The sequence below is a fragment of the Zosterops lateralis genome (assembly GCF_965231275.1).
Source record: "Zosterops lateralis genome assembly, chromosome: 28".
Taxonomy (NCBI): Eukaryota; Metazoa; Chordata; class Aves; order Passeriformes; family Zosteropidae; genus Zosterops; species Zosterops lateralis.
Genome location: NC_139788.1, coordinates 5,624,207 through 5,651,945, shown reverse-complemented (window position 1 = coordinate 5,651,945; position 27,739 = coordinate 5,624,207). Strand labels below are relative to the sequence as shown.

At 58.1% G+C, this 27,739-nt stretch overlaps 2 protein-coding genes across 2 annotated transcripts; both read right to left on the bottom strand.

The window, feature by feature from the left end:
* Window positions 1-236: 236 nt before the first annotated feature.
* Window positions 237-15,352, bottom strand: TRIT1 (tRNA isopentenyltransferase 1; the record flags this gene model as incomplete). Its single annotated transcript, XM_083879421.1, has 11 exons — window positions 237-1,445; window positions 4,276-4,393; window positions 4,676-4,785; window positions 6,341-6,418; window positions 7,412-7,524; window positions 7,619-7,730; window positions 7,977-8,119; window positions 8,965-9,113; window positions 9,297-9,388; window positions 9,796-9,943; window positions 15,197-15,352. 11 exons carry the CDS (start codon window positions 15,350-15,352, stop codon window positions 1,306-1,308), a joined length of 1,359 nt encoding a protein of 452 aa, XP_083735547.1. The 3' UTR covers window positions 237-1,305.
* Window positions 15,353-17,655: 2,303 nt separating this feature from the next.
* On the bottom strand, window positions 17,656-22,285 carry MYCL (MYCL proto-oncogene, bHLH transcription factor). Its single transcript, XM_083879593.1, has 2 exons — window positions 21,704-22,285; window positions 17,656-19,382 (listed from the first exon to the last, which is right to left on the bottom strand). Exons 1-2 carry the CDS (start codon window positions 22,206-22,208, stop codon window positions 18,811-18,813), a joined length of 1,077 nt encoding a protein of 358 aa, XP_083735719.1. The 5' UTR covers window positions 22,209-22,285; the 3' UTR covers window positions 17,656-18,810.
* Between the last annotated feature and the right edge of the window lie 5,454 nt (window positions 22,286-27,739).

The window sequence follows — 27,739 nt, the reverse complement described above, 5'->3', positions numbered from 1 at the left end:
CAAGTCTGGGCTGGAGAAGAGACCCAGCAACACTGCAGTGCCCAGCATGCCAAAGCTGGTGCCCAGCTCTGCCCAGTGCCAAATTCCCAGCCCTTCCCCACATATTCCCTTCAGTCTGAGCTCCCACACCCCATCACACGGCCCGAGGCAGGCACCCCACGGGGCACTACAGGAATAATTCCACACCAAGGAACACAAACCGGAGGTTTAATCTAATCCCCACCAAAGCAGGAATCTCCAGAGCCCGCGCCGGCAAATCCACCCACGCAGCCCTTCCCTGGCAGGATGAGCCCTGGCTCCTGCCACATGGCGCAGCACAAGGAAAAAACTTGTGCTCTGCAAACCCTCCCAGGTTTGCAGTTGCCAGGAGAATCCCAAAGGCTCTGGAAAGGCTGTCCTGGTTTCACCAGAGTGGCATTCCAGGCACAAATGGCACTCACATCCTCCAGGAACAACACTGGGACACCAACTGCCTGGCGGACACAGCACCAGGAATTTGCTGCTCAGTAGCTTGGATTCAAATTCAGAGCCAGTTCCCAGTGCCAAACCACAGTGTAACCCCCCGGGAATTCTGCCTTAACTAGGACAGGCTCATCTGTTGCAAACTCGATGAGATCATTTCCAAGTTCCTGTTTAACAGGTGCCAGCTCCTCCTGCACCTGCTGTGTGCACAGGGCTCCCTGCCCCCACCATGCTGGGAACATCTGCTCAGCTCCCTCAGGAGCTGTGGAAAAGGTGACTGAGAGAAGGAGCCAGACCTGGATCTCCTGCCCTGTGCCCAGAGCAGGGAACTGGGGCCAGGCAGAATCAGAGAGCAAGGAAACCGCGCTTGTTAACAGGGAGGGGAACCCACAATAATCCTGCAACTTTATTTGCATATAAAAGAACAAAAAAAATATCCTCTCCACAATAAAGGCAGGCAGAGCTCACTCGGCTCCGGAGCTGCACTCCCGGCCAAGCTGGAGGAGTTGGGGTATTTGTGTCTCTGAGATCCACACAACCACATACCAGCAGCTCAGCCATTCCAAGGATGCAGCTCTGGCAGGAATTCACACTTTGCATGGGAGGACAGCTCCCAGCAGCCTTGCCCCGGGGCCCAGCCTGTTCTAGGCAGGGCTGGGGGAGCCTGGGAACACAGCGGGATGAGGCCACATGAAGAGGATCCGATGCAGCCGACGGCCTTTGCAGTCACACACCTGCCTCATCCCAAAAAAGAAAAAGACTCAGCTCCTTGGTTCAAGGCTGCCCAGGACTAAGGAGCTTCCTCTCCATGCAGGTGGATGCACAGCTGCTCCCTTTTCCAGGCTAAGGCAAAGGCAGGCTGCCATCCTCGTCTGAGGTCTCTGCATCTCCACTGTCCCCCACGATCCCTCCGGCACGGCCGGACGCCTCCAGCTTCCTCCTCTTCTTCAGGTGGTGCAGGTGGGATTTGGACCGTGTGTGAGCTGGAGGAAGAGGCAAACAGAGAGTTTAATCTGTGGATTTTGGAGGAGGAAACAGCTGAAACCCCCCACGCCAGGCAGAGCACCCTCCCTTCCCAGCCTCCTGCACAATTCACTCCTGAAGAAAAGTGAATTCCCAAACCCTGCCCTGGCTGTTCCTCTGGACACTTCCAGGACAAACTATCAGGGCTCAGAAAAAGATAAAGCTCCCAAACCTCCTCAGGAAGAACTGAGAGAGGGAAAAAATCCTGGTTCTGTGTAAGCAGAAGTTTCCAGGTTGTCACTCCCAACAAGTCTGCTCCCAACCTCTCCAGGGAAGAGGGAATGTGTTTCCCAAGAGGTGGCACTTTGCAGGCTGCAGGTGAGGTTGTGCAACTCCCTGCTCCCCGTGGAGAACTGCCAGGATCATTTGTAGGACTGGATCTCTGCACCACAGCACTGGGAATGTCCTGTGTGTCCTACAGGGCAGCCACAGGGAAAAGCCTGGAGCAGAGTTAAACTTCTGAATAACTCCAGGGCAGTGCCCCAGCCATGAAAGCACAGCAGCAGGAGTCAGATGGGAACAGAGGGGTAATCCCAGGGACTGGGCTTGGAGCAGCAGGAGCTGCATTTCTCGGTGAAATCACATCCTTAAGGACAGCCAAACCTCCTTATCAGCGGTTTTATCTCAGGGGAGGCTTTGTCTGACCATCTTGGCGGGCGGTTTTGCCATTTCCAAGAGATCAGAGCAGCAATTAAAGCACAAACTTTTCAAGCAGGTCCTTAATTAAACGAGGATATGTGCTCTGCTGAATCAAGGCCCTCAGGTGTTTACCAGCCATCCTTTTTCTGTCAAAGGATGAAGTCACATGCAAAGCTGCTGCTTTATCACAATGCTGGAGGGTCACCCTCAGCCTGAGATAAAGTCTCACCTCCTGCAATTTGTCACAAGCAACACCAAAGCCACAGTGGCTGAGGAAGTGCCAATTGCTTCTGCTGTCTGGGGAGTTGTGCTCTTCAAGTCCATATAAATTGTAAAATCAGATACAATTTTAAAATCCCCCAGAGCCAGCAGGGCACTGCACTGGGAAGCAGTTCCCAAAACTCTCTGCCACCTGACCTAAGAAAACAGACCAGAGTGCAGATCCACCCAGCTCCCACCACTGTTTTCACCTCCCTTTTCCATTTTGCAGGCACAAGTAACATGCAGGATTTGGAACATTTTTCTCCCACCATCTGGGGGTCTGAGCCCATTTCAGCTGGATACAGGGAATAATAACAGCTGGTCTTGGCTGAGGGAGGCATTGTCACCATCGATTGCTATCTGGGGTGACATCTCTAAGGACATGGAGCTGCAGCTGTGGCATTTGGGGGGACCTCAAGGAGCTCCCACTTGGTCACAGAACTTGCTGGACCTAAAGGATGACAGGGACCCCGAGAGCTTTCAGTTCTGGACAAGCAGAGCTCCTTCAAAGCAGCTCCTGAGACAGCTGAGACTGGCTAAAGTAACAACTGCACTGAACTGATCTCATGGCAAGGAGCCTCCTACTCAGAGCCAGCTCCCGTTTTTGCTTTCAGCACTTCCCTGCCTCAGTCAGGAGTAAGCAATTCCTTCAAACCCAACAACTTGGGAAATTTATCTTTGGTTGTGTCTGCATCTGCTGGTTTTGGCTGGGGCAGAGTTGATTTCCCTCACAGTAGCTGGTCTGGGGCTGTGTTTGGATTTGTGCTGAGCGCAGGGTTGATATAACTCGGGGATGTTTTGTTATTGTTGAGAGTTCTGGAAGTGCCTCAAGGCCTTTTCTGCTCCTCACAGCAACACAGAGGGGGCTGGGGGTGCACAGGGGGTTGGAGGGGACACAGCTGGGAGAGCTGACCCCAGCTCACCCCAGGGATATCCCAGACCATACGGCTCACGCTTCCAGAGGGGAAGGAGGAGGAAAGGGGGAGACACCAACATGATAGAGTTTGTCTTCCCAGAAGTAACTTTAGATGTGATGGAGCCCAGTTTTCCTGGGGATGGCTGAGCATCTGCCCAACCATGACAAGCAGTGTATTAAATCCTTGTATTGCTTTGCTTTCTCTATTAAACTTTAACCCAGACCACAAATTTTCTCATTTTTACCCTTGCAATTCTCTCTCCCAGAGACAGGGAGTGGGCGAGTGGCTGTAGGGGGCTCAAATGCTGGGGTTAAACCATGACCCTGCACATCTGTATTTGGGGAACACATGGAGATTTACCAGTTTAATTTCTGCAGCCAGTTCCTCCATGACTTTTTGTTTCTGGTTCTCAGCATGAGCCTCCCAGCACAGATAAATTCACTGACTTAATCTGATTCCAGCTGAGCTCTTTTAAAGTAAGTCTATTGAAAATAGAAAATCCCTTTCTATTACTATTACAGCTAGGAATAGTTTAAAAAGAAAAAAAAAAAAACCAAACACACAAACAGGAAATATTGCAGCAAAACTGAATGATTTAAAACATTAAGAACTTCCAACACAACAGAATTTTACGAGAGAGATTTGCTCTGTGCTTTCTGAGGAAGCATCCAGAGTGTTGGGAAGGACCAGGAGCCCTGACTAAACACAGCCAGCCCTGAGCTTGATGCCACATACAGGTCCCTGATGTGATGCTCTCTGTGTTTGCTGAGTGCTGGGGAAGGGAGGGAAGCCCAGGGAAGGGGGGAATCCTGACAGATGGTTCCTGTGGCACAGCTCCTGCAAATGGCTGCAAACAATCCTTGAAAGGCCAGGATCATGAGTTGGGGGTCATCCTGCCACAGGGAAGCTGCTCCATCATCCCACAGCCCCATAGCCTTCCCAGACGCCCTCCTGTGCCCCGTCTGGGCCCTACCTGCCCACTCCCTGTCCCCGATGATGAGTCTGTCACAGAGCTCACACACGTGGTGGCTGCGCTTGTTCTCCTTCTCGTCGTGCTCCATCCTCAGGGGCTCTGCCAGGGGCTCACGGCCCTGGAGATCAAATAATGCCTTAAATTGGTCTCTGCCACGAAAATTTGCCTTTCACAGAGTTCACTTTCATAGAGTTTGGGATAGGACCGGAGTTTTATCAAGTGCAGCACTGAGAACTGGGGGAAATGTTCAGCTGAGACAACAAACGTCTACTGCTGCAAGGAAATGCCAAGGCTGGGCATGTGAACAGCCAGCCCTGCTCCAAGGAGAGACTGTGTGCCAAGTGAGGGGGCCTGGAGACCACAGAGAAGCCAGTCAATGTCAAGCCCAGCTCCCCAGTACCTGGATGAAGCTCTCCACAATCTCCAGGGCAGGTTTCAGCACATCCTCCTCCCACCGTTGGAGATCAGACACCTCCAAGCCATAAACTGGGGGCACATTGGGCCCAGGACCTACAGAAACACAAGGCAGGTCAGCACCAGAAATCCCCAGCACCCCCTCCCAGAACCCAGGGGGAGCAGAGGGATCTGCTTTTTCCTCTCAGCACCCAGAAGCCAACAGCACCAGGCTCTCCAGAGCCAAAATTCTTTCCTGCAAGCAGCAGGAACACCTCAGGATTCAGGGAAGCATCTTTACAGCTGGGAGAATGTTCTGGAATCTGAGTGTGCCAACAGCCCATCACAACAAGCACTCAGCCCAGCCCTGGTCCACAGGAGGCTGGGAGGATGAAAGAGCTGGATCCAGGCACAAAGCCACCACACCATGCTTACAAGGAGATGTAGGCATGGAGCCTGGATGAGGGACCTGAGCATGTAGATTCCCACCTAGAGCTGGAACTGATTGTGCAGGGGCTGATGCTCCTGGTTCCTGGCAACAGGACATGGCAGGAGATGCTTTATAATGACAAGGGACAGGTTCACAGTTCACAGCCACCCCTTTGGTCACCCCTGGCCCAATGCCAGGGCACAGGGCACTTGCTGCAGCCTGGACAGCGTGGAACAGCTGCCATCAGAGAGCACCTGCTCCCTGGGTGACCTGGCTGCTCTCCATGGCTCACCTGCCCTCCATGGGCACCTGGCTGTTCCTGCCTGGACAAAGCCATCAAAGGCTCCACGTGCCAGTCCCCAGCAGGTGCTGATTTTATTGCTGTGCCCACAAACAAGCCCCTGACAGGCTCATGTGAAGCACATCTGCCACCAGAAAGGTGAGCTGAGCCACCCAGCACATGGCTCTGTGCCTCCTTCAAAGTCCATCTTTTTGTGACTCAAGTTTCTCCCTGCTTCTCTTCTCTTTTCTTTTTTTTTTTTTTTTTTTTTTTTGGTTGGTTTTTTGCTTTGTTTTGTTTTTATTATTTGTTTTATTGTTGTTTTGACCCTACTGAGCACCTTTCAACAAGTGCCCGGCTCCCAGCTGCTGCTGCTGGCCCTGCTCCAAGGCTGGGGCTGGGATGGGGAAGTCCTGCTGGCTCTCTGCCACAGCAGAGAGCACGGCCTGGGCTCGGAGCAGCCACAGGGCTCCTGCTCCTAATCTGGAGGGCAGCTGTCAAATGGGCTTTTCTCCCTGCCAGGAGCATGTGTGGGTGCGTGGGGACCCCCTCCCCAAGTCCCTCAGGAGCATTTGGCAGGATAAGCTGCAGGGATGTTGTGACCATCATCATCTAGTGGTGCCTGACATGGGGCTGAGAGTCTGCCTGGGATTTATCCCTCCTGATGGTACTGCTGCTGAGAAAGGGATGGAGTACAGGGGCACAGGAGGAGGAGCTGGCTCTTGAGTGTCTCAGATGAGAGGCTGTGGGCAGGACACATCTCAGGAGGGGCAGGAGATCCACTCTGCAAGCCAAACCAGCAGGAAGGAGCTGGGTGAGGCAGAGCCTGGTGGGAGCCACACTGGGTGGCTCCTGGAGGGTCTGGTTGGGAGCAGATTCCCAAACACAGGCTGCCTCAAAGCACCAGTGTCCCCTCTGGAGCTGGAGTGGGGTGTGAGAAGAGGTGGGAACAGAGGACTCACGTTTCAGGAAGCGGTTCCGGACCCATTTGTTCTGCCTCCGGGCATATCTCTTGGTCACCTGCTTGAGGGCCTGGATCCCTTTGGAACAGAGGGATTAACACAAGAAAAAAAAACCCTAAAGGTCAGTGAGAAGAGGCTGTCAGCTCCAGGTGAGGGAAATCACACAAGAAAGAAGTTTGTGCTGAGTGGCACCATGAGAATTATTTTTACTGTCAGTCTGGGGGTCTGTGCCTGCACTGAGGAAGAGGCTGAGCCCTGACACACAGTGGAGGGGCAGTGGCAGCATGGAAAGGCTGGAGAAGGTACCCCAAATACCCCTGAATAAACAGAGGGTACAAAGAGCCCAAACCATCCACTCTGAAGCTTTTAGCAGGTAGAACAACCTGTTCAAATGCTGCACTGCTCTCATAATGCCCCATTCTCTGCACAAATGGAGCCCAGGACTGTTCATCCCACCCAGCAGAGGATGATTTACCACTCTACAACTGTTCAATATTTAGTACCAGGCTTATCAAATCCCTCCAAAGCAGACACAACAAGCTCCTTCTGCATCAGACTTGTTTTCAAGCCTTTTATCATTTCTGTGGTTTCTTCAGACTCCACCTCCACTTCACACTGAACCTTCCTTGGCACAGATGGACTTTGCCTGGGCCCTCCCTGTGAGAAGAGCAGCTCCCCTCCAACATCAGTCCAGACATTCCAGAATAACACACCACCAAAGAGTGCATCCCTGCTGACTGATGCCCACATTCCTTGTCACCACAGTGCTGCTGACATACTGAGTTCTGCTTCATTCCTCTCTTCCAGCCCTGCTCTCCACAGCTGGGATCCCATCATCCAAGTGGACCTGCTCCAGATCCCAAGTCACCCTGTACATCTTGCAAAGAAGCCTGAGGAGATGGAGGGATTGCTCTGGGTGTGCTCAGAGATGCTCTCCAAGCACTGGAAAACAAGTCCCTGCCCCTCTGGGCTGGCAGAAGTGGGAAATGCAGAGAGAAAGGTGCAGCTGGGGCTGTGACCTTGGTTTAGATCACCTGGAGCTTTGTGTGGCACACAGGGTGCTCCTCCCACCTTTCTCTAGCAGCAGGGCACTGGTCTCAGGTGAGCAATTCCCTTCACTGACGAGGAACTCGTGGAATTCCTTGAAGCCAATGGACTGGAAGATGCCGTGCTGGTAATCCTGCCTGGAGAACCAAAGGCAGGGGTCACAGCCATCTCCTGTGGAACAGTGGGAGACCTCCAGAGGGAAGAGCAGAGAGGGTCTGGCTGCTCACCCACCGGTTCTCTGCCACCTTCTCTCGGTTGTAGCGGCGGTGGAAGTCCCGCAGCTCCTCCAGTAGCCCTGCAGCCACCATGTCATCCACCCTCTTCTCCAGCCGTGCATCCAGAGCTGCAGGAGGAGAGCAGGACATGCTGAGCTACAGGGAGAAGTGTCCTGGGGGGCTGCACAGCCTGCCAGGACATGAGTCAGCACTACCAGGCTGCTGCTCCACCTGAGGAAGGCAGAGCCCGGCAGGTCAGGGAGTTCTCTGTCACACCCACTGATGCCAGAGGAATTGCTGCCTTCTCCAGGGAGGAGGTTGGGGTAGGAGCAGGGAGTCAGCCCTTCCTCAGCCAGCCAGGTGCCCGCTCTCACCTGCCTGGTCTGCATGGAGCCACAAGATGCAGGAATGTGGGTACTTCAGGGGCCCACCTAAAGGCCCCCCACCTTCCTCCTCCTGCTGCTGGTGCAAGATTTCACTGTGGGGGATCCCTGTCTCTTCAAACACTTGGAGGCTCCTGGAAGCAGAGACACACAGAGCTCAGAGGCTGGGTGAGAATGAGTGTTCCCATTTCCCCAGCAGCCCCGGGGGACTCAGCAAAGGGAACCCGCAGACACTCGCTGAGATCCAACCCTCTCATGTGGGGGGAGGGCAGGCTCCAGCCCTGTCCCGTGCCCGGCATCCTCACACACCCAGGTCCTGAGGGTGCAGTGCTGGCACCCAAGGAGCCCAGAGCACAGCCACCCACTCCTGCCTGGCACTGGGACAAGCCCTGCAGGGGACAGGGATCTGGCTCCAGCCCTGCCCTTTCCAGCCAGGCAGGGCTGCAGGGAAGGGACCAGTGCTGAGATGCTGCTGTGGAGCTTTACCAGCCCAGGCAGGGAAGGAGGGAGGTGTAGGAGCTGTGCTGGTGCCCAACCCTCCATCCCCCTGCACCGTGCGAATGGGGTGGGCGGTGTTCTGCTCCCCGGGGCCAGGGCTCGGCTGGGAAGGAGCAGCAAGCCTGGTCTTGCTGCTGTGCTGTTCCCACAGAGCTCAGCTATGTTACCCAGCCAGCAGGGCAGCTTGCTCTTTAAATAGCTCCAGACAAACCCTGCTGCTGCTGGGGCACGGAACGGGAGCAGCCCCAGAGCACAGCCCAGCACCCCAGAGGCAGCTCAGGCTGGGGCTGTGTGGCCAAAGGGCTCAGATCCCAGAGAGTCCTCAGCACCAATGCTCCAAGGTCCCCAGGCACCGGCTGAGAACCCAAGAGCATCCAGCTGGGGTGGGAATGTTCATCCTGCCGTGCTCCCAGGCACACAATTCCCTCAGGACGGGGTGCTGGGCACCTCCTGCCCCTAGCCCCTAGCACGCCAAGCTCACCTGGCCACCTTGCGCTTGTCGTGGGGGTGCAGCTTGGCTGCCATCTCCGGATCCACCTGGCTCAGCCGCCGATGGAGCTCAGCACTGTCCAGCTGCTCCAGCTCCACTTTCCTGTCACCATTCGGCCTGGGGACACTGCTGGGCTTCTCCTGTGGGGCACAGGACAGCCCTGAACCAAACCCTGTGCAAGGCCAGTGTAAGCGACAAGATCCCCCGAGCCTTGGGGTGAAGGAGGGGCTTTAGGTTCTCCTTGTGCCACTGTGCCAAATTGCAGGAAGCCCTAAACATCAGATTCATCCTTTCCCAAAGGGATTCACAGCTCCTCACAGTACCTTGGTGTTGATAAGGACCTTCCAGAGCAGGGACTCGATGTAGTAGTTGGTTCCTCCCACAACAATGGGGATCTTGTCCCGGGCAAAGATATCTTCAATGTGCCAGAGTCAAGGAGTGTAAGCAGAGTTGCAGAGCAGGGGGGCAGGGCTGTGGGAGCAGTAGCCTGGGGCTCAGATCCCACTCTCCCCAGGGAACCAGTAAGGCTGCAGGACAGGGCTAGAGATGTTCCCCATCTCTCATTACTCTCTGTCACCTCTGCCAGCCACCACCAAAACTCAGGGACACTCCAAGACTTCCAGGGAGGGCAACACTCAGCACAGATCTTCCCTGGGCTGTCCTGAGGGTTAGCTGGGTAAAAGAAGCCCCAAGGCCCTCTCACCAGCAGAATCCTCTGAAAAAATAGAGTCAGTTGGGATGTGGAGAGCCCAAACATTGATCCCCCTGGCTACGGAGGGGGGACGCCCATTCCTGCTGGGCCAGGCAGGCTGCAGCATGAACAGGATATCAGAGGCACGGCTTTGTCCCTGAAATCCACCACGGTGTAGTTGGAGACAAGGGGATCCACAAAGCTGATCATGTGGTGTCTGCAGAGACGCTGCTCCTGCGGGGAAACCTTATTGGTGATGATGTCCAAGCCCTTGTACACCTGGGGAAGAGAAGAGCCTGTCCTTCACCTCTGTGTCCTGTGAGACCACTGCTGCTTCCCCCTGTCCCAGTCACCCCTCCCAGCCCCTCCTGGTGTCTGGGGCAGGCAGCACAGGCAGGGGAGAGGCAGGGGCACAGCAAGGGCACGTGCCACGTTCAGGCAGGGCAGCAGGAATGCTGCCAACACCTGCTCCTGCCAGGGCCAAGCTGCCTCTCTCTGGTGTTTGTTCCTGCCCACGGGAGATGAACCGTTGAGTCCAACTGCTCGTGACTGCTTTCCTGGTGTGAAATAATCCTGTAATTAGGGGTGGGAGGGCTGATTGAGCTCTTGGACAGTGCAGTCAGAGGCAGAGAGTGTCACCAGCCCAGCACAGAGCTCCAAAATGAGGGCCTCCAAGCTGCCACCTCCTCATCTGCTGCTGCACCTAAAAGCTCAGGTGTGCTGTTCTCCAAATATTTCCAGCACAGCACAGAGTCTCATGTGGGGACAAGGATCGCTGCTTCCTGCAACACACACACAGATCTCTGTGGATGCAAACCACAACTCCATGGAGCCTCCTAAACACACACAGCCTCACCTCATGTACACCTTAAAAGCCTGTGACATGCTGCCTGCTCTCCCTGAGTCTCATGGATACAGAAGGCAGCAGGTCAGTGATCCCAGGGGAATGAGGCACCGTCCTGGCCAAGCTACCAAGAGACATTGGTGAGCACAACCAGCAGCATCCCACATGTCTTTGCTCTCAAACTGGGGATACACAACCTGTGAGAGCACTGCTGAGAGATGCTGGCCCTCAGCTGACAGCAGAGCAGGGAGACAAGCCACCCAAACCAACTCCTCTGCAGCATTCCTGGTAAAGAGCCAAGGCAAGCTGGATCCCAGCAGATGCACCAAATCCACCCTCCAGGCTGTGTAAAGCACCAGCCACAGCCCAGCCTGAAGATGCAGGGGTTATAAGGGCTGGAGCTTGGTGTTCCACCAGAAGAGTCCTTCCCAGTGAGAGCAGATCCCAGGCAGGAGAAGGGAGGACAGCTCCTCACCCTGCTTCCCATGCAAACACAACCCTCCTCAGCACAGGGAGCTGGCAGCTCACAGTGGGGCACATAAAGCCTCTCTGTCCAGCCCACCTCTGTACCGTGCCCAGGATTGAGCAGGAGGTGGCAAAGGAGGTGCTTTGGAAGGATGTGTTTAGTTCTCAGAGCCTTCCTGCTTAAGAGAATTCTCCCAGCATGGGATAAACCAGCATGATGGGGAAAAGGACTGGAAATAGCTGTACTCGTTTCCTTCTCCATCCCCCCTTCAGAAACCACCCCAGCCAGACTTCAAGAAATAAATTTCCCCTTAATCCCCTCTGAGAAGCTGCCAAGCCTCTGGCTGCAGCACGGCCTCCACCCACTGCTCCCCTGGTTCCAGACAGGAAGACAAGGTGACACAGAGGTGACCCACGGGCACCAGGCACAGAGAGGCGGTGAGGATATGAGGTTAGTGGAGCAGGGAAGCCCAAGCCCTGCCTGGAGCAGTCATGCGAGCTGCTGGAGCTGCTGGGGCTGCTGAACCAGCTCTGCACCCACCTTGCTTAACTCTGGCACTTGGAGCTGGAAGAACCAGGGCTGGCTCCTGCTCCCATCCCAAAAGGCTCGCCCGGGGGGCAGGAAGAGAGGGGGAGAGGGAGGGCAACCCAAACCTGCAGAAAGGCAGCTGCCCCAGGGGACGGTGAGCAGGCAGGATGGGCCCACAGGCAGCTCTGCCAACGTGCCCCGTGGCTGCGGGCAGCCTATTGATCCCCGGGCTCGGCAGCTCCATTCAACACGGGGCTCCAGCCGGCACAGAAAGCCTTTGAATTCAGCGAGCTTTGGCTCCGTGCCTGCTCTCCCCATTTGCAACCCTCCAGCTCCTCCAGTTCCCACTGCCCGCCTGAAATCACAGCGAGCACCGAGGGCTGACGGGCGGCTCGGAGTCAGCCAGCAGCTCCCAGTGCCCTGCACAGGCACATTCAGGATACAACAGCTCAGGCTGCTACCCCCGGGTTCTCCCGGAGATTAGAACACCCAGAGCCTCCCGGAATATCTGGCAACAAGGGGAGGAATGCGGTGTCAGTGTGTGGGCTGGGAGGAAACAAAGGCAGCCTTTTACACACAGGCAGTAAGCCCGGAGAAGGTTTCCACCAGCTGGCTGTCGGCAGGGCCTCGCACCGAGACGTCCTCCTGACACTCATTTCTATTTTCAGCCAGCGGCTCAGATAAGCCTTTGTTGCTTTCTAAGGCCCCAAAACAGATTAGCGGCAGCCTGGAGCAGCCGGGCTCCGAGACACGGAACCCAAGCCAGCACTAAAGATGCTTAGCCTTGACGGCGTCCTCCCACCTCTGCGCTGAGCCCCCGCGCTGGGCTGCAAGGTCAGCGCTGCCCCCTTTGGAAAAGGTGTGGAAACTGAGGCAGGACACAAACACCCACCATTTTCAGGATCTGCAGCCCGGGAAGGGCAGGGTTCCCAAATCTTTGCTCTGACTCCAGTTCTGTGCATCATCCCAAACTCTGTTGCCACTGGGGGGGAAAGCACCATCCTCACCCTGAGTGCAAGAAATGTAGAAGGTGACATGACAGAGCCCAAAAACATCCAGGACATTTGTGGCCAGGAAAACATCAGGATTTCACAGGGGCCATGCTGGAGAGGGGCTTGGAGGACCCAAACCAAGCAAGGGTGCAAGGAGAGCACAATTGCATCCCTGCCCCAACCTCTGCCATGAGAACGATGCCAGCAAAGGCTCTGGAGATGTCCTGATTCCACACACTGACAGCCAATTGTGTGCTACAGCAACTGCATCATCACTCCCAAGGGAGAAAACCAGAAGGGACACTGGGATCCAGAAGGGACACCGGGATCCTGAGTGGATGGGGTGCTCATCAAGCTGGCTCAGCGATCTCTGCATATTCACTGTCAGGAATGAAGAAACAGGACTGGCTTCACCCTGCCTCCAAGGAATTACTGACTCCTCAACAAAACTCACTGGGATGACAAACAGCAACAGAAAGGACAAAAAGAAAGATTAAGAGGCCAGCAGATTAACTAGAGCTCCTGAGCTGCAAGCAGGCAGCAGTTAAGTCTGTAATTTGAGCACAGCGACTCTGAGCCATGACGAAAACACCCTGGAGATGGATAGAGGGGTGCCTGTGTGTGGGAACAGGTGGGCTCGGGGCTCCCCAGCCCCTTCCCGAGCCTGGCTCCCGCTCCAGCAGCTGCCCAAAACACTGCCAGCATTTGTCAGAGCTGCTCGGAGCCCAGCAATGAATGCACAGAGGGGGCTGAGGGGCGACACGGTCGCTGGCAGCTGTCAGTCCCGAATGAGCAAAGGGATTTCCAAACCCCGGCGAGCCTCCTGCGAGGACAGCAGAGCCAGCCCTGCGTGGCGGGGAGGGGAGGGGGGGGACACGCCACGGGGAAGACAGGGAGTGCCACGGGAACAAAGGCAGCCCCGGCTGGGGGGCACCGGGGGTCAGTGGAGCGTGGTGGGGGCCGTGCCGGGGGCTGCCGGGCTGCCCCGCCCCGCCAGCACGCTGCATTACGGGATAAAGCAGCCGAGCTGCTCGGCCCTGGCTCCACAGTCACGCTAGAATGAGATTAAAAGGAAAGCAGGACAAGAGGCACCGGAGCCCGGATGCCATCGGGCGCCTGCAGCAGGGTCCTCCCCGCATTCCCATGGTGGGGCCTGAAAGGGAACAGAGCACAAAACGCACTCTCCCAATCCCAAACGGGGATTCACGGCGTGCCAGGAGGCTCCAAAGCCAGGAGCTCCATCCCCAGAGCTCGGGATGCAGCAGCAGCCTCGTGGCCCCAGCATGGTTCCAGGCAGCAGCCACTTCCTCAATATTAAACACAGGCAAAGCTCCTGCGCTTCATGTTTTGCCCTCTCAGGATTTCAGTTCGGCTCAGACCTCACTTTTTCCCCAAGAGCTTAAGGGAAACATTCCATAAAATTACTTTCTGATTGCTTGCCCCAAATTCAGGGGAGTGAGATTTTAAATTTAGCTCACTGGGACACAAACAGTGACCAGGAAACAGGGAGGTGGGCACAGAACAGCGGGAGTTGATCTTTGAGCAGCACAAACAGTGCTGCTGGCAGAAAACACCTTTTTACACAGAATAATAAATACATTTAATATTAAACTTGATGGAAAGTTCAGGCACTACAGGAAGTGAACAATGAAAGTGTGGATCGGTAAGGAAAATATTTTGCTAAACAACAATAAAATTGTTATTCTTATGGTGGCTGAAATGTCCATCCTGTGACAAAGCTCTTGTAGCTGAACAAAATTCAGACAAAAAAAAGGAGTTTTGACTCCTCGCTGTTGACTTATCCCAACCACACAACTGATATATTCCACACTGCTGCTTGCAATGAGAGATGAGACCACAGACACTGTCACTGGTTAGTGCACAGAAGTAGAAAGTATAATTTTTAATACTCTTCCCCAAATCTCCTGGTGTCCCTTTGCTGATGCCAGAGGATACCACCCTGGGTGTTGCTCATTACCAAGTTACTCCACCTGCTGCCTCCCCTTACTCAACCCTTTACACCTCTCTGTAGCTTCCGGTGGGTTAAAATTAAAACACCTTCGCTCTGGTTTCATTCCAAAAGGTGAATTTATTGAAGATGGGGGCGGGGGAGGGGCTCGAACAAACACTTAGAACAAACTCCGCAGTTTTAGTAGTGCTGCCATGTTCAGAGCCCACAGGGCAGGGAGGGGACACAGAGGCACTGCTGACACAAACCCAACAACTGGCACTGGGAGAGGCACAGGGACTGGGGACAGGACAGGGGCACTGGGACAGGGACACTGGAGCTGGGACAGGGGCAGCAGGACAGGCTCCAGGGCTGGGACAGGAGTACCGGGGACAGGACAGGGGCACCGGGGACACTGGGAGCACATTCAACAGGCAGGATACAGCCCGCGGGCTCTCCCCTGCAGGCACTGGGACGCGGGGCACGGGGGAACCGGAGGGAACCGGCCCGGAGCCCTGCACCCCTCCAGGCCCAGCTCGGCCTTTCCGCGGTGCGGCCCAGGCGGCCTCGGCACAGGCCAGACCTCCCCCGGTACAGCTCAGAGCCCTCCCGGACAGCCCAGGCCGGCCCCGGTAGAAGCCGAGCCGCCACCCAATACCCCCGGCCCAAGCCCAGGCCCCGCCGGAGCTCCGGGCGCGGCTCCTCCCCGGCCCAGGCCCGGCCCCGGCCTCCCCGGTGCCGGCGCCGGCCGTACCTGCATGGAGTCGGCGCTGACGATCTCCCCGCCGAGGCGCAGCCCGAGCTGCAGCGCCAGCGCCGATTTCCCGGTGCCGGTGGCTCCCAGGATCACCACGAGCGGCCGCGGCGGCCGCGGGGCCCGGCCTAGGCACAACGCGGCGGCCGCCGCCATGGCCCGGCCGGGGACGGGCGGGCGGGACGGGGGCGGGCCGGGGCCGGGGCCGCCCGCGGGGAGGACGGGGCCGGGCCCGAGCTCCGAGTGCCCGGGGCTGCGCTCCGAACCCCAGCCCGCTCCGTGCCCCTGTGTCCCCGTCCGTGCCCGGGGTCCCCACACCCAGCCCGCTCCCCTCCCCGTGTCCCGGGTGCCCAAACCCATCCCCATTCCCGCGGGCGCTTTTCGGGTCCCCTGTGACCCCCCAAGCCCTTCACGCCCTTGTCCACGCGTGGGGCTCTTCCCCGTGGTCCCTTCCTCACCACCGAGCGGGAAGGATGCGGTTGCCGTAGCAACGGGGCAAAGCGCTGAGGAGCGGGGCTGTTGCCATAGCAACGGGGCAGAGTAGGATGATGCCAGGGGGCCGCTGCCATAGCAACGGAGAGGAGCGTGTTGCCGTGGCGACCGCAGCTTCCACTGAGGCTCGTCCTTCCTTCCCATCGCCACGGCAACAGGAGGAGATGGGGAGCGGGCCGTTGTCTCCGCGGCAACAGAGGGGAGGGAAAAGGGGAGGCCGTTGCCATGGCACCTCCGCGGTGCTGCTCTCCCTGGCAACACACATCCCTCGCCACGGCAACAGGGAGAGCCAGGCTGCGGGCCAGGGGGGTGTGGGCAGCCGCCCCCCCCTCGGCAGGGAAGGGATTATCACCGCCTCGGGAAACTGTCCTAAAAATTTGCCAGCCCAGGCGTGAAGGCGGCATCGCGCCCACAACACCCCCGGGCCGGGGCTGGGATGGGAGGGATGATGTGGTGGGCAAGTAGAAGTGGTATGGGGGGTACAGCAAAGAGCAGGGGGTTAGCAGGGCAGTGTGCATTAAAAAATAATTCAGGCCCTGGCAATGCCGAGTTGTGATGATTGCAGCTGACACTCAAAAATTGTAGTGTGCTGAACAAGCAAGTAGGAAAGCCCTGTGTGCTTATTTTGTTCTCTTCATAGCACTGTCAGTCTCCTTCCCTCACCCTGACCGTGACAATATGAGAGGAGACACGTGCTGCAGTAACTAGGGAAGTTTCACGTAGATCCATATGAATGCAGGCTTTAGGCAGGAGAACTCAAAGGTGTTTACAGACTGCAACTCAGTTCTTCACTTTGATTTGAGCTTTGGGGACATCTCCCACTGGTGACAGTCTCAGCTAAGTCCACGGATGTGCTTATCACTTCCAAGGAAGATAAGTAATGTTTTAAACTTCCTATGTACCTTCAGCACGAAAAGAAAAAGCCCAGCTTGCTAAAAACCTTCTCGGGAGGGTCACCTTGAGCTGAGGAAAGACGACAGACTGAGAGTGTGAGTGTCACAAAAACACAACAAAAATAACCGTTTGAGGGGCTGGGATATCTGGGCTTTGTTTCCTGCGCATGAGCGAGGTGTCAGATTTAGGTCAGCCCGCTCCCTGGTTAAGCTGTGGGTCATGGGAGCACCTTTTAATGCAGCTCTGAAAGGCTGTGACACCATGTGATGCAACACAGAGTGTGAAACGCTGCTGGGACCGAAAGGGATGGGTGTTTAAGGGCTTCTGTGTGGCATCGTTGCTATTTAAGGCTGGTTTCCCCCGGGTGATCAAGGCTCCAGCAGCAGCTCCTCGCTCCTGACTCCTCAGCAGTAACATAATCCCACATCCGTCCTGCATTTCGAGTAAGACTTTTGCTGCCAGGACAAAAGAAACCCAAAGGCGTCAGGTTTGGGGGCAGCAGGGAGAACACACGTATATATAATTTCATCCACTTGGCAGATCTGGGATATGGAGTTCTCCAATGCCCCTGGAAGAGAGTGGATTGCATTCCCCCCTCCCTATAGGGTTACTGCTAGACACAGCCCCAGCCCCTGACCTGTGGGGCAGCGATCACCCCACACCCCCTGCCCCAAACGCCATTAGGGGGGTTTATAGTTACATCAAAGCCTGGGCTCTCTGCCCTCCCTTGCCAATAAAACCACTTAAAAGGAGGAAAAATAATCCAGGTGATTCATTTCCCTGGCCCCACCACCATGGCCACTTCTTCTTCGAGCGCTGGGAGAAAACCAGGACAAAGAGCTCAGTCTTGGTGCAGCTGAGCCCTGGTGCAAAATAGATTAATTTCCATTCATGCCCAGGATACCCCAAAACCCGGGGCCAGAGCAGCCCCCCCAGGAGCACCAAGGTGATGCATGGAAACCCAGAGCCGACTGCATGGAAAAAGCCAACCCAGGCTGTTGCAAACTTATTTATTTATGAAGTATGAGGTAATGAAGAAAGTGCTAAATCCAACCAGTGTTAACTCTAACCGTTCTCAGCAGGTCAGCAGGAACCCCAGGGTGCCATCCTGCAGGACCACCCCTGCCAGCACCCCTGGGAGGGGACAGGGGACTCTGTCACCCACACACCTCCCCACAGGCTGGGCAGCAGGAGGGCACAGACAGGGAAGGCAGCGCAGCCCATCCCGCCCCCTTCAAAGCCCAAAACTTTGCTGAGGATTTTAAGTGGCTGCTGGTGAAGGAAAACTCACAAGAGTGGAAAAAGGGGTCACAAGGATGCTCATAAGGATGGGAAAGGGATAAAATCCCCTGTTATTGCAAATGGGTGGTTTGGAGAGCTGCAAGGGGGTGAATGGCCTCTGCGAGGACTCAGCTCAAGGGTCCAGCAGGAACCAGCCCCTTCCTGATCTCCCTAAAGTGCAGCAGGACTGAGCCCTCCCCCACAGCAGGAAATCCCCCTTAAAAAAAAAAAAAAAAAAGGTTTTATATATTTATATATATATATAAAAAAGCAAACTCTTTACCAATACTTCTCAAAAAGTGGTACAAAAATACAGTATAAAAACACAGCCTCCAGTATAAGACTCGCAGTTACAGCAGCAGTTTCTAGAACATAAAATCCAGGACCAGCTACTGCGTGAAGTGACAAGGAAATGAGGTACGGTCCAGCCGAGCAAGGGGATTGCCCACGGGGTGCTGTTCATCCTGGTGAGAGGCACATCCTGCCATCACCACCTCCATGGGATCTATCCAGAGGTGAGCCCCATGCTGGGCTCTGTGTCTGCCTGCTTCCAGGATCCAAGGCAGACGTGGTTGCTTGGGAGTTTTAGGGTGAGGTGGATGCCCAGGGGTAGCTCCCAGCGACACTGTCAGTGGTAAATGGCAGAGAGGGGGTGCAGGGGCTGCTGGGGAAGGGGAATAAAGTTGAGCTCTTGAACTGGAGCAGTCACTGAGGAAGGTTCACAGCAGGGACAAGGGAAATCTTGGAATAGCCAGTGCCAGGAAGCCAACCCCAGGTAGGTGATGCTGTTGGGGGGCATCTCTGCTGTGGACCCATTCCTGCAGCCACTGCCACGTGCTCCAGCCCCCAGGGCCAACAGTTCAAGAAGCAACCAAAAAATAAAAAAATGTGCAAATTGAGAAGGAGCTGGGGGGTTGTGGGGACCAGAGTAGGGGGCACACCGGTTGCTAGTGCCCCTTAAGGTGAGCAATCCTTTTGAGCAGCTGGGTCTGGCGCAGCTGCAGCTGCCGCTTCTCTGCTGCCATCCTCCTCTCGGCACTGATGAGGGACTGCAGGTACTCCGAGGATTTGCTCAGGATCACCACTTTGGGGGTCTTGGGGCAGCTGGCCAGCCCGGGCACCTGGTCCCTCAGGGCCAGGAAACGCGAGCGCAGGTCGTTGCGCCGCTTGCGCTCCAGGTAATTATGGTTTTTCCTCTTGGCCACGTCCTCGCTGTCCGAGCCGGGGCTGCTGCTGGCTTTTGGCAAGGCAGGCTCAGGCAGGGTGACTGCAGGGGTGACAGGCTCCACAGCGCTCGGTGGTTCCTCCTCCTCCTCCTGGTCCTGCTGGGGTGACTCAGGAGGGGGGCAGGAGTCTGGAGGCGAGCGGGCGGCATAGTTGTGCTGCTGCTGGTGGACAGAGATGTGGAAACGCTTCATGCAGGGGTCCAGGGGGTCGGCACGGAGCGTGATGGTGACCGGCTTCCTCAGGCCGAGTGATTGTCTCTTGTCCACTGTCACCACGTCGATCTCTTCACCTTCTGCTCTCGTGACAAAGAAAGAACAAATGCCCCGTCAGCTGGGAATGCTCAGTCACCTCTCGTCACCTTTCTGGGGGTCCCCACAGCTCCCTGGATAACCTCCCCACTAAGGTTCGCTCATGCACTGCGAACTCTGCGACCTCCAGAAGGGACTGAGTGATTTAAGTGCCCTTCCAATACCATCACATGGGAAGGAGTGGAATTCCCTCCCTGTTTCATGAGCCCGGTCCCCCAAAATTGGACTGGGAGGCTTTACTTCCGCCTCACTTCAGCACTAGGAGCAACATGTGTTCATCATAAAGGATCATCAGGAAAGAAACACTCGAGCCCTCCTGCGAGGTGGGGGTGAACTGGAGGAGCAGGATGCTGGGACAGCCTAGTTCCAAAGTTCATCCCGGTCGGGTGCTTTCATGGCCCATTGGAATTGTAAATGAGGGATTTAAGGGCAGAACTACCCTTTGTTCCCCTTGGCTGCAGCTTCCCACCTCGGTGACTTGTTACTTTTCACAAGTGATAAAGCCCATTCAGCCCCGGCTTCCCAGGGACAGAGGGGACAATCCCCCACTGTGCAGGGAGGGAGGGAGAGGTGAAGAGGTCCCTCCAGCAGACTCTGAGCCTCAAAGGCAGCTCAAGCCCAGAAACAGAAAGACCTAAATAAAGCCTAATTAGCCCCGAAGCGCTCTGCCTGTTGCCACTGCAGTTGTCCCAGCAAAGCGCAGTGGCAGGGAGATGGCTGCTTCGGGGACAGCGGGATGAGCAGGCTCCAGACAGATCCGCCGCGACAGCTCTCACTTTAGGGGATGGGCCTCCAATTTTTTTCCTAGGCTTTGGGGGAAAACACAGCCACTTGCTAAAGGTCCCTCGAGATGCTCAAACCCTCACCAGCATCGCGGGCAGAGGCCTGGCCCCCATTCTCCTATGAGGGGTCCAGAGGTGGGCTTCTGATAGCGGCCCCAGCCGATACCTCAAACTCTCCAGGCTTTAGGGTTCAGCTCAGGAAGCCCAAACCCCCCCGATACTGGAGCTACTGGGCTGGGGGACACTCATCAGTGTCACGACCCGCGCAGCCTCAGCCCCGTACACACACACACACACACACGCGCTCATTAATAAAAAAAAGTCAGACATCGTAGCCCCGCCCTCTGCAGGCGCCCATTGGCTGTCCCGCGGGGTCGGTCAGCTTCTCTGCCATCCCATTGGTCCGCGCTCCCGTCCATCAGCGCGGCCCCTCTCATTGTTTGCAATCTGTTGCTTTTTGTTCGGCGCCCACGTGGCGCGGCCGGACCCCTCCGGGACCCCCGCGGCACCGGGACCGCACCGGCATCCCCGAGGCCCCCGCCAGGCCCCCGCATATTTGGGTTAAGCCTCTTAACGCCCGCGACCTGGCTTACAGTCCCCGGGCTACTAATGGCATTAAGCCCCGCGCCGTGACTCACCGGCGCAGGTGGCGGCCACCGGTAGATTTATTAACGGGGTCACAGCACCGCGTCAGCGCTCCCACGGCAGCCGAGTCAGCCCGGCCTCCGCGGGACGAGGGAAACAACGCACGGGGCTGCGGGGCGGGGGGGTTGTAGAGAGCCGCAGGGTGTTTGTAAATAAGCACCGAAAATCGGCGTGAGATCGGAGAGGTGCGGGGCAGCGGTACCGCACCGCCCTTGGCGGGTGGGTTTTGGAGGTATCCGCGTCCCAGCCCGACCCCCCCGTGTAAAAACCTACACACACCCCACGCGGGACAGACAGACAGACGTGCCCCGGGGCTGGGCTGGGACACGGGGTGGCTGTTCCTGCCCGTCCTACCGAGCCACCGCCTCGGGGGACACGCCGCTGCTCCCAAACCTGCTGCCCCCAGGGCATCTTTTGCCTTTTGTCCCGAGGGAAGCCCGTCCCGGGTGGGCCGTGGGAAGAAGAAAGGGGAGCAGCCGAATTTCGAGCCGGCGGCAGAGCGCGGTGCAGCGCTCAAACCCCCGAACTTTCCACGGTGAGCTGCAAACTTGCCCTTCAACCTTCCCACGAGGTTTCCGCGGGGTCGGGACGAGCGACAGGGGCCACCAGAGTCCCACGCAACAGCTGGAGGGAGCCCCACGCACCCTCCCGAGAGGGACAGAGGCTTCCCGAGCAGAAACCCAGAGGGCAAGGGGAACAGCCGAGCCCGCTTTGTTCGCGGGGCCGGGACCGGGGCTCGCTTGGAGCCTCAACAAAGGCGCAGGCCGGCTGGGAGGATCCCTGCACACACATGTGTGGACACGCGTGTTCCCCACGCCGGGCTCCAGCAGGGCCGGGGGCACCGGGCAGCTCGGCGGCCGAGCGGCTCCATCCCTTACCGGAATCGCTCTGGCCCTCGGATCCCGAGGACGAGGGGATCTTGCTCTCGGCCAGCGGGCAAAGGAAGACGGCGGCGGGATCCACGCACTCGCTGACGGAGCTGCTGAAGCCAAAATCCTGCGCGAAGGACGGTTTGTGCGGGGTGGCTCTCTGCGTGCCCGTGGAAAGTTTCTCCGTCATCGCCTTCTCCAGTCTCTCCCGCGCTGAAAAACCGCTCCACATGCAATCCTTGAGGATGAAAGCGCTCAGGTTCCCGAAGATCTGCCCCGTCCCTATGAGATACTCCGGCTCTTCCCCGGCCAGGCAGTACCGGGAGAGCCATCCCGGCCGCTCCTCCGCCCCCGAGCAGCACCCCTTCTCCCCGGGGGTGCCCAGCGGGGACAGCGGGGGCGTGGGGACCAGCTCGAACTTCTTCCAGATGTCCTCGCTGGGCGCCGTGGAGCGGTGGAAATCTTCCTGGGCGTCGTGATCGTAGAAGTAATGCTGATACGAGTCAAACTCCATCTCGGCACGGGAAAGAGGGGCGGTCGAGAGAAAAACGGGCGTTCAGGAGAGGGGCAGCCCCAGGGATGAGGGGGGACCCCCACCCCGGCGCCAGCCCCCGAGCCGGGACCGCGGGCGCATTGTTCCCCCGTTCTTATAACCCGGCCGCGGAGCCCGGCCCCGCCTCCGCCAATCGCAGGACTGATATTTGCATAAAAGGCGCGGTCATGCGCAGTGTCCCGCCCACCGAAGGGACACGGGGAGAGGGGTGCGTGCCCCCCACCCCGGGGGTCTCCGCTGTCGCTACCGGGGATGCTCACAGGGTTCTGGAGCAGCAGCCACCCCGGGCGCTGGGCTGGGGGCTCCTCGCTGCCCCCAGGAGCGTCCCGGGGGCTCCCAGCGCCCACCGGGAGGGGCAGGGTTTGGGGGATCCCCCTCTGCAAGCGCCAAGGAGGGACACGAGGCTGTGCCACCAGCCTGGGAACGAGGGCAAAGCTAACTGGAGAAGAGGGGACAAGTCACAAGGAGGCATCAGCTGCAGCCGGGGATGATTTTTGAGGGCTCTTTCTCATCTGTCCCCCCTGCTTGGCTGTCACCCCAGCTCCTGTTGGGCTGCCCAGCTCACACTGGGTGGCAGGAGAGCTGCTCCGGCACTGGGCAGCAGTGGGGTCACCCAGTATGTGTGTCCAGCTCAGGGTGCCACCCTGGATGCCGCCTGGAGGCATCCCCAATCCTTCCCAAAGCCCTCACAGACCTAGCTGGGAACATTTTCCCTCTGAAAGACACCAGAAAAAAACACTGGATAAAACAAGGAGGGGCTGTGGAGACACCAGAAAAACAGAGCTGGGGGACACAGTGCCCATGAGGAACGAGGTCTGTGCACGGAGCAAGGGCCATGGAAGGGCTGGGAGCCCCTGGCGATCTCAGGAGCCACAGGGACGAACACTCAGTTCCCACCAGCAGCATTTTGCCCATGCAGCACCTGGCACATCCAGCCTTGGAGTCCAGAGGGACACGCTGTGTCCTTGGGGACACGGGTAAGCTCAGCAGGATGCTGCATCTCCCCAATGCCAAGTTCCTTCTCGAAAGGGCAATAAATGTTGTGAAAACACAGTGAGGTTTCCACCTCCTGCACTTAAATGTTACACACACACACAGAGGTGCAAAGTGCACCCGGAACAGACAGATTCCCCTCTCAGGGTGTGCGAACCCACTTCAGCCCCAGCACCCTCGTTGTGCCACCCGGTGTGGATGTGGCCGCGGGATCTGCCCCAGGCGGCAGCGCTGGGAGCTGGAGGACTGGGGGCTGGTGCCTGGGATACAGCACTGACCCTGAAGAGAGGAAACTGTCCCAGTACAGCCCAGTATAGCCCAGTCCAGCCCAGTCCTGCAAAACCCTTCATGGACCAGCACAGCCCAGTAAAGTCCGGTGCAGTCAGTCCAGTGTAGCCTAGTCCAGCCCAGCCCGGACCATCACAGCTCCCCCCGGTTCTCCCCGGTCCCCTCCGGTCCCTGTCCCCATCCGCCGCCACCGGCGGGCGCGGGGCGCCACCTGCTGGCCCCGAAAGCTCCGTCCGTGGGGCGGCGGGGACGGGGACGCGCGGGGGACACCGCACCGGGCACCCTCCGCCAGGGGGGACAGCGCTGCCCATCGCTCCGTGCCTCCGTTTCCCCATTGCCAGCGGGCACTGGGCAGAGGAGCAGGGCTGGGAGCGGGCGCTGGGCTGGCGGCTGTCCCGGGGTCCTCAAGCAGCTGATGGTGGGTCCCGGTGTGTCCCGGGGCAGCTCCGGCCCTTCCCTTGCTGGCCCAGGACTGGGGTTTCCCAGCTGTGGGGTCCCCGCAATGGCCCCGGCGTCCTAAATGCTCTCCTGGCCCTTCCAGAGCAGCCCTGAGCATCCCAATCCTGCCCGTAACGCCTGCAGGGCTGGGGCAGGAGCTGCGGGATCTGGGAATGGCAATGGAGTCCGAGATGATGTTCCCTTTGTACTTCGATCTCAGCTTCGGCCGCAGTCCCCACCCACGTTGGTAGCCCCGGGCATGTCCCCGGGGTGTCACCAGCCCGAGTCCTCCCACCTCAGGGCTGCTTCTGCTCTTTCCTCTCTTTGGGAAGCGTCTCTTTCTCCTTAGGAAACAAGTCTCCCTGCACTGAGGGCAGAGACTGAGCTGCCACTTTGTGCTGTCTCAGCACCTGCAGTGACAAGTGGTCACGGTTGGGGACACTGCTGTAACTGTCCCCAGCTGCCTGTCCCAACGCCACCACATCCGCACGCACAGGAGCACGCCCTCCTGCCGCCTATAGCGCCCGGCCACGTCTCCTTCCTCCCTCCTCTCCTTCCTCCTCGCTGGCCTCTGCCACGGCCCCAGCTTTTCCCAGGGCGAGGCAGGAGCTCGCCCCGGCTTCGAGGGGCTCCGGAGGCTTTGAAGGTGCGGGAGCACCGCTGGGGAGGGGCCGCAGCTCTTTCATCCCGGCCTCTCCAGGCACTGAGCAAACAACCCGAGAGCTCTCGCTGCACAAGCACGGTGGGTGGGTGACAACCCCGGGGGCTGCAGTGACAGGGACAGAGGGGCCACCCACGGGACAGGATAACCCTCACCGTGTCCCACAGCTGCAGGGTGATGGCACAGCTCCACATCGTGCGTGTCCCTGGTGCTGGCACAGCCCCAGGGGAGCTGCCGTGGCCCTGCTGGAGGCTGGCACGGCTCCACACATGATGCAAGGGCATCTCCCCATGGCCCTGTGCCCTTTGGATCCCCATTTCCAGCAGGGCTGGGCTTTGAAGCTCCAGACCCCAGAGTGCTTCCCTGAAGTGGGCAGCCACCTCTGGAGCCTCACAGGTGTCTCAGGGGTGTCCTGGGCTGGGGCTCTGCCTCTGGCTGTCCCCATGCCACTGCAGCAGCACCCTTAGAGCCACTCTGCCATCCCCACGGGAGTCTTGGATGGTCAGGGAAGGAGCAGAGGCTGTGCCAACATATCCTGGCCCCATCTCGTCCCCCTCTGCCTTGTGACATGGTCCCCAGAGTCCCACACAGGACAGGGGTGGGCAGCACAGGGCAGCTGCCACGTGCAGCCATGCCATGAGTCCCCTTTGTCCCCAAGAAGCTGTTGGGTGGCAGGTACGGAGTCTGGCTGGAGGTTTGCAAAACCCTCCAAGCCCCTCTGGGCTGCAGGAACATCACTAAACGCTGCTCAGCCTGACAGGGAGGGGGACAGTGCCCACAGCCCCGAGGTCACATCAGCCCCAGCCCCCTGGGCGTGCAGCCACCCACTCTGAGAGTGCAGAGAAAAGGAGACGAAAATGCACTGTTGGTTCTAGCCCTGCTGCCTTCTCACTCCATCCACTCATTTTGTCTCTGTCACACCCTGCCCAACAGCAGGAGGTGCCCTGAACCCTGGAGAAGCTCCATGGTGTCAGGCAGTGCTCATCCCCACGCTCAGGAAGGTCCGTGGGCCCTCCAAAGCTCTGGGATCACCTCTCTGCTGTTTTCCCCCGAGCCCACCCTCCCTGTCCGGGCTGGCCCAGCCTGGCAGGGCTGTCTGGTTTTGGGTGCTCTCACACTTGCTCAGATCCTGCTCCAGGCTGTGCCGGATGTGTGACAGCGGGAGGTGTGGGTGGCAGGAGATGGCATCGTGCATGGAACCCTCCATCCTCCCATGTCCCCAGGGCCAGCATTTGGGTCCCATCCCCAAAGAGGCTCCAGTGGTGTCCCAAGCTGAGGGGTGTGGAGGCCAGGCTGGTGCAGTGTCACTGTTGGAGGGGTATTTGAAGTGGTCCTGGTGACAAGGGTGACCCTGTGAGTGGCCCAGCCCCAACCACCTGTGGCTCCCTGGAGTCTCCAGGCTTGGCAGGAGCTGCTGCACAGACATCCCCTCTGCGATCAGCCCTTGGTGGCTCATTTATCACCATCAGGATCCCCCAGAGCATCTGCTCGGGAGGAAGGGCTCAAATCCCCCAACCGGAAATTGTGCAATACCAGATCTGGGGGAGAAAATCCTCCTAATCCAGAGAAATCCTGGTCTGTCTACTTCTCCTCTTCATACTGGGGCTGGGTTCACCTATCTGTGGTCTTTATGCACAATCTCTGACTCAAAGACCCTCTCTTTGTTCCCCTAAAGCCATGTTTGCCCAGGAGGCAGATCCTGAGTGCTTTGTTCAAGGACAGGAATGCCAAAAGCATTCCCAGGAGCTGGGAAGCCCCCGGGAAAAAGGAGCAGAGTAATGGTCACACACAGTGGGGAGTTTGGTCCCTAGAGTGTGGTCAAGTGCCACCACAGGAGACCCCTCTGCTCCTGGTCAAGATGTTTTCCCTGTGAAAAGGGAAACTGAGGCAGGTCTTTATCCACACCTCACTCCTCTCTTGTTTTGAGGTACTTTGTGTCACTGACTTGTGCACCCTGAAGCCTCACACAGGCCCCCATCCCCGGGGAGTGGCATCCCTGTGACACAAGGCAGTGCCAGGGGAACCCACTGCAGGTGTATGAGGGGCCAGAAACTGTGAGTCAGTGGTGACACCAGCTCAGTGATCCCGAAAACTGGGAGTGCCTGGAGCTGCTGGGCCACCCACCCTGCTCATCCCTCAGGTTCTGCTGCATCCCACTCCTGTCCTCCCTGCCTGTCTCCACGCCCAGCTCCAAGTGGCACTCGGGGCATGGCACTGGTGCCACGCTGGCCCCCTTGGCTCAGCCCTGCTCTGCATCTTCATCTCAGGGTGAACTTTGAACCCCGGTGGCCTGAGGCCAGCTGGTGGTGACACTGTGGTGACACTGACACAGGTCTGTGTGTGCTCACAGGTCGGCAAACAGCACCTGGCGCAGCTGAGAGGGGCTGGGATGGATGTCCCACCCAGTGAGGGGGACACTGCGAGTGTCCCCTGCATCCTTTTGAGCAAGGCCCGTTGTGATAGGATGAGGGGTGATGGTTTACACTGAAAGAGGGGAGATTTAGGTGAGATATAAAGGAAGTTTTTAACAATGAGGGCGCTGGGGCACTGGCACAGGTTGTCCAGAGAGGTGGTGGGTGCTCTGTTCCTGGAAGTGCTCGAGGCCAGAGTATGGGGCTCAGAGCGACCTGGCTGGGAGCTGGCAGGATGAGATGGGCTGCAAGGCTCCTTCCAACCCAAACCCTTCCGCGATCCCAAGAGACGAAGGGCTGGGATGGAAGGACGGGACCGGGCGGGGGGGTGAGGGATGAAGAGCGGGGGAATGAGAGCGACTCACGGGATGTAGGACAGAGGAGAGCTGACGAAAACACCGAACGCTGGAGGGGAAGGGCCGGGCCGGGAGAAGGAGGAGGAGGAGGCGGGTAGAGGCGGGTCGGGCAGGGGCGGGCTCTCTCCGTTAAGGGCGGGCGGGCCGCCGGCGGGGCTCATTCATCGCGCACACGGCATGGCCGGGGGCGGCGGCGCGGAGCGGCCCGGGGCCGGCGGGCTCCTGCCGCCCGCGCTCCGCCAGCACCGCCGCAGGGTGAGCCCCGGGGACACACGGAGGGGGGTCTGGGGGCGGGGGGGGGACTCTTCCCGCTGTCGCTAACACCGATCCCGGCTGCAGGAGAAC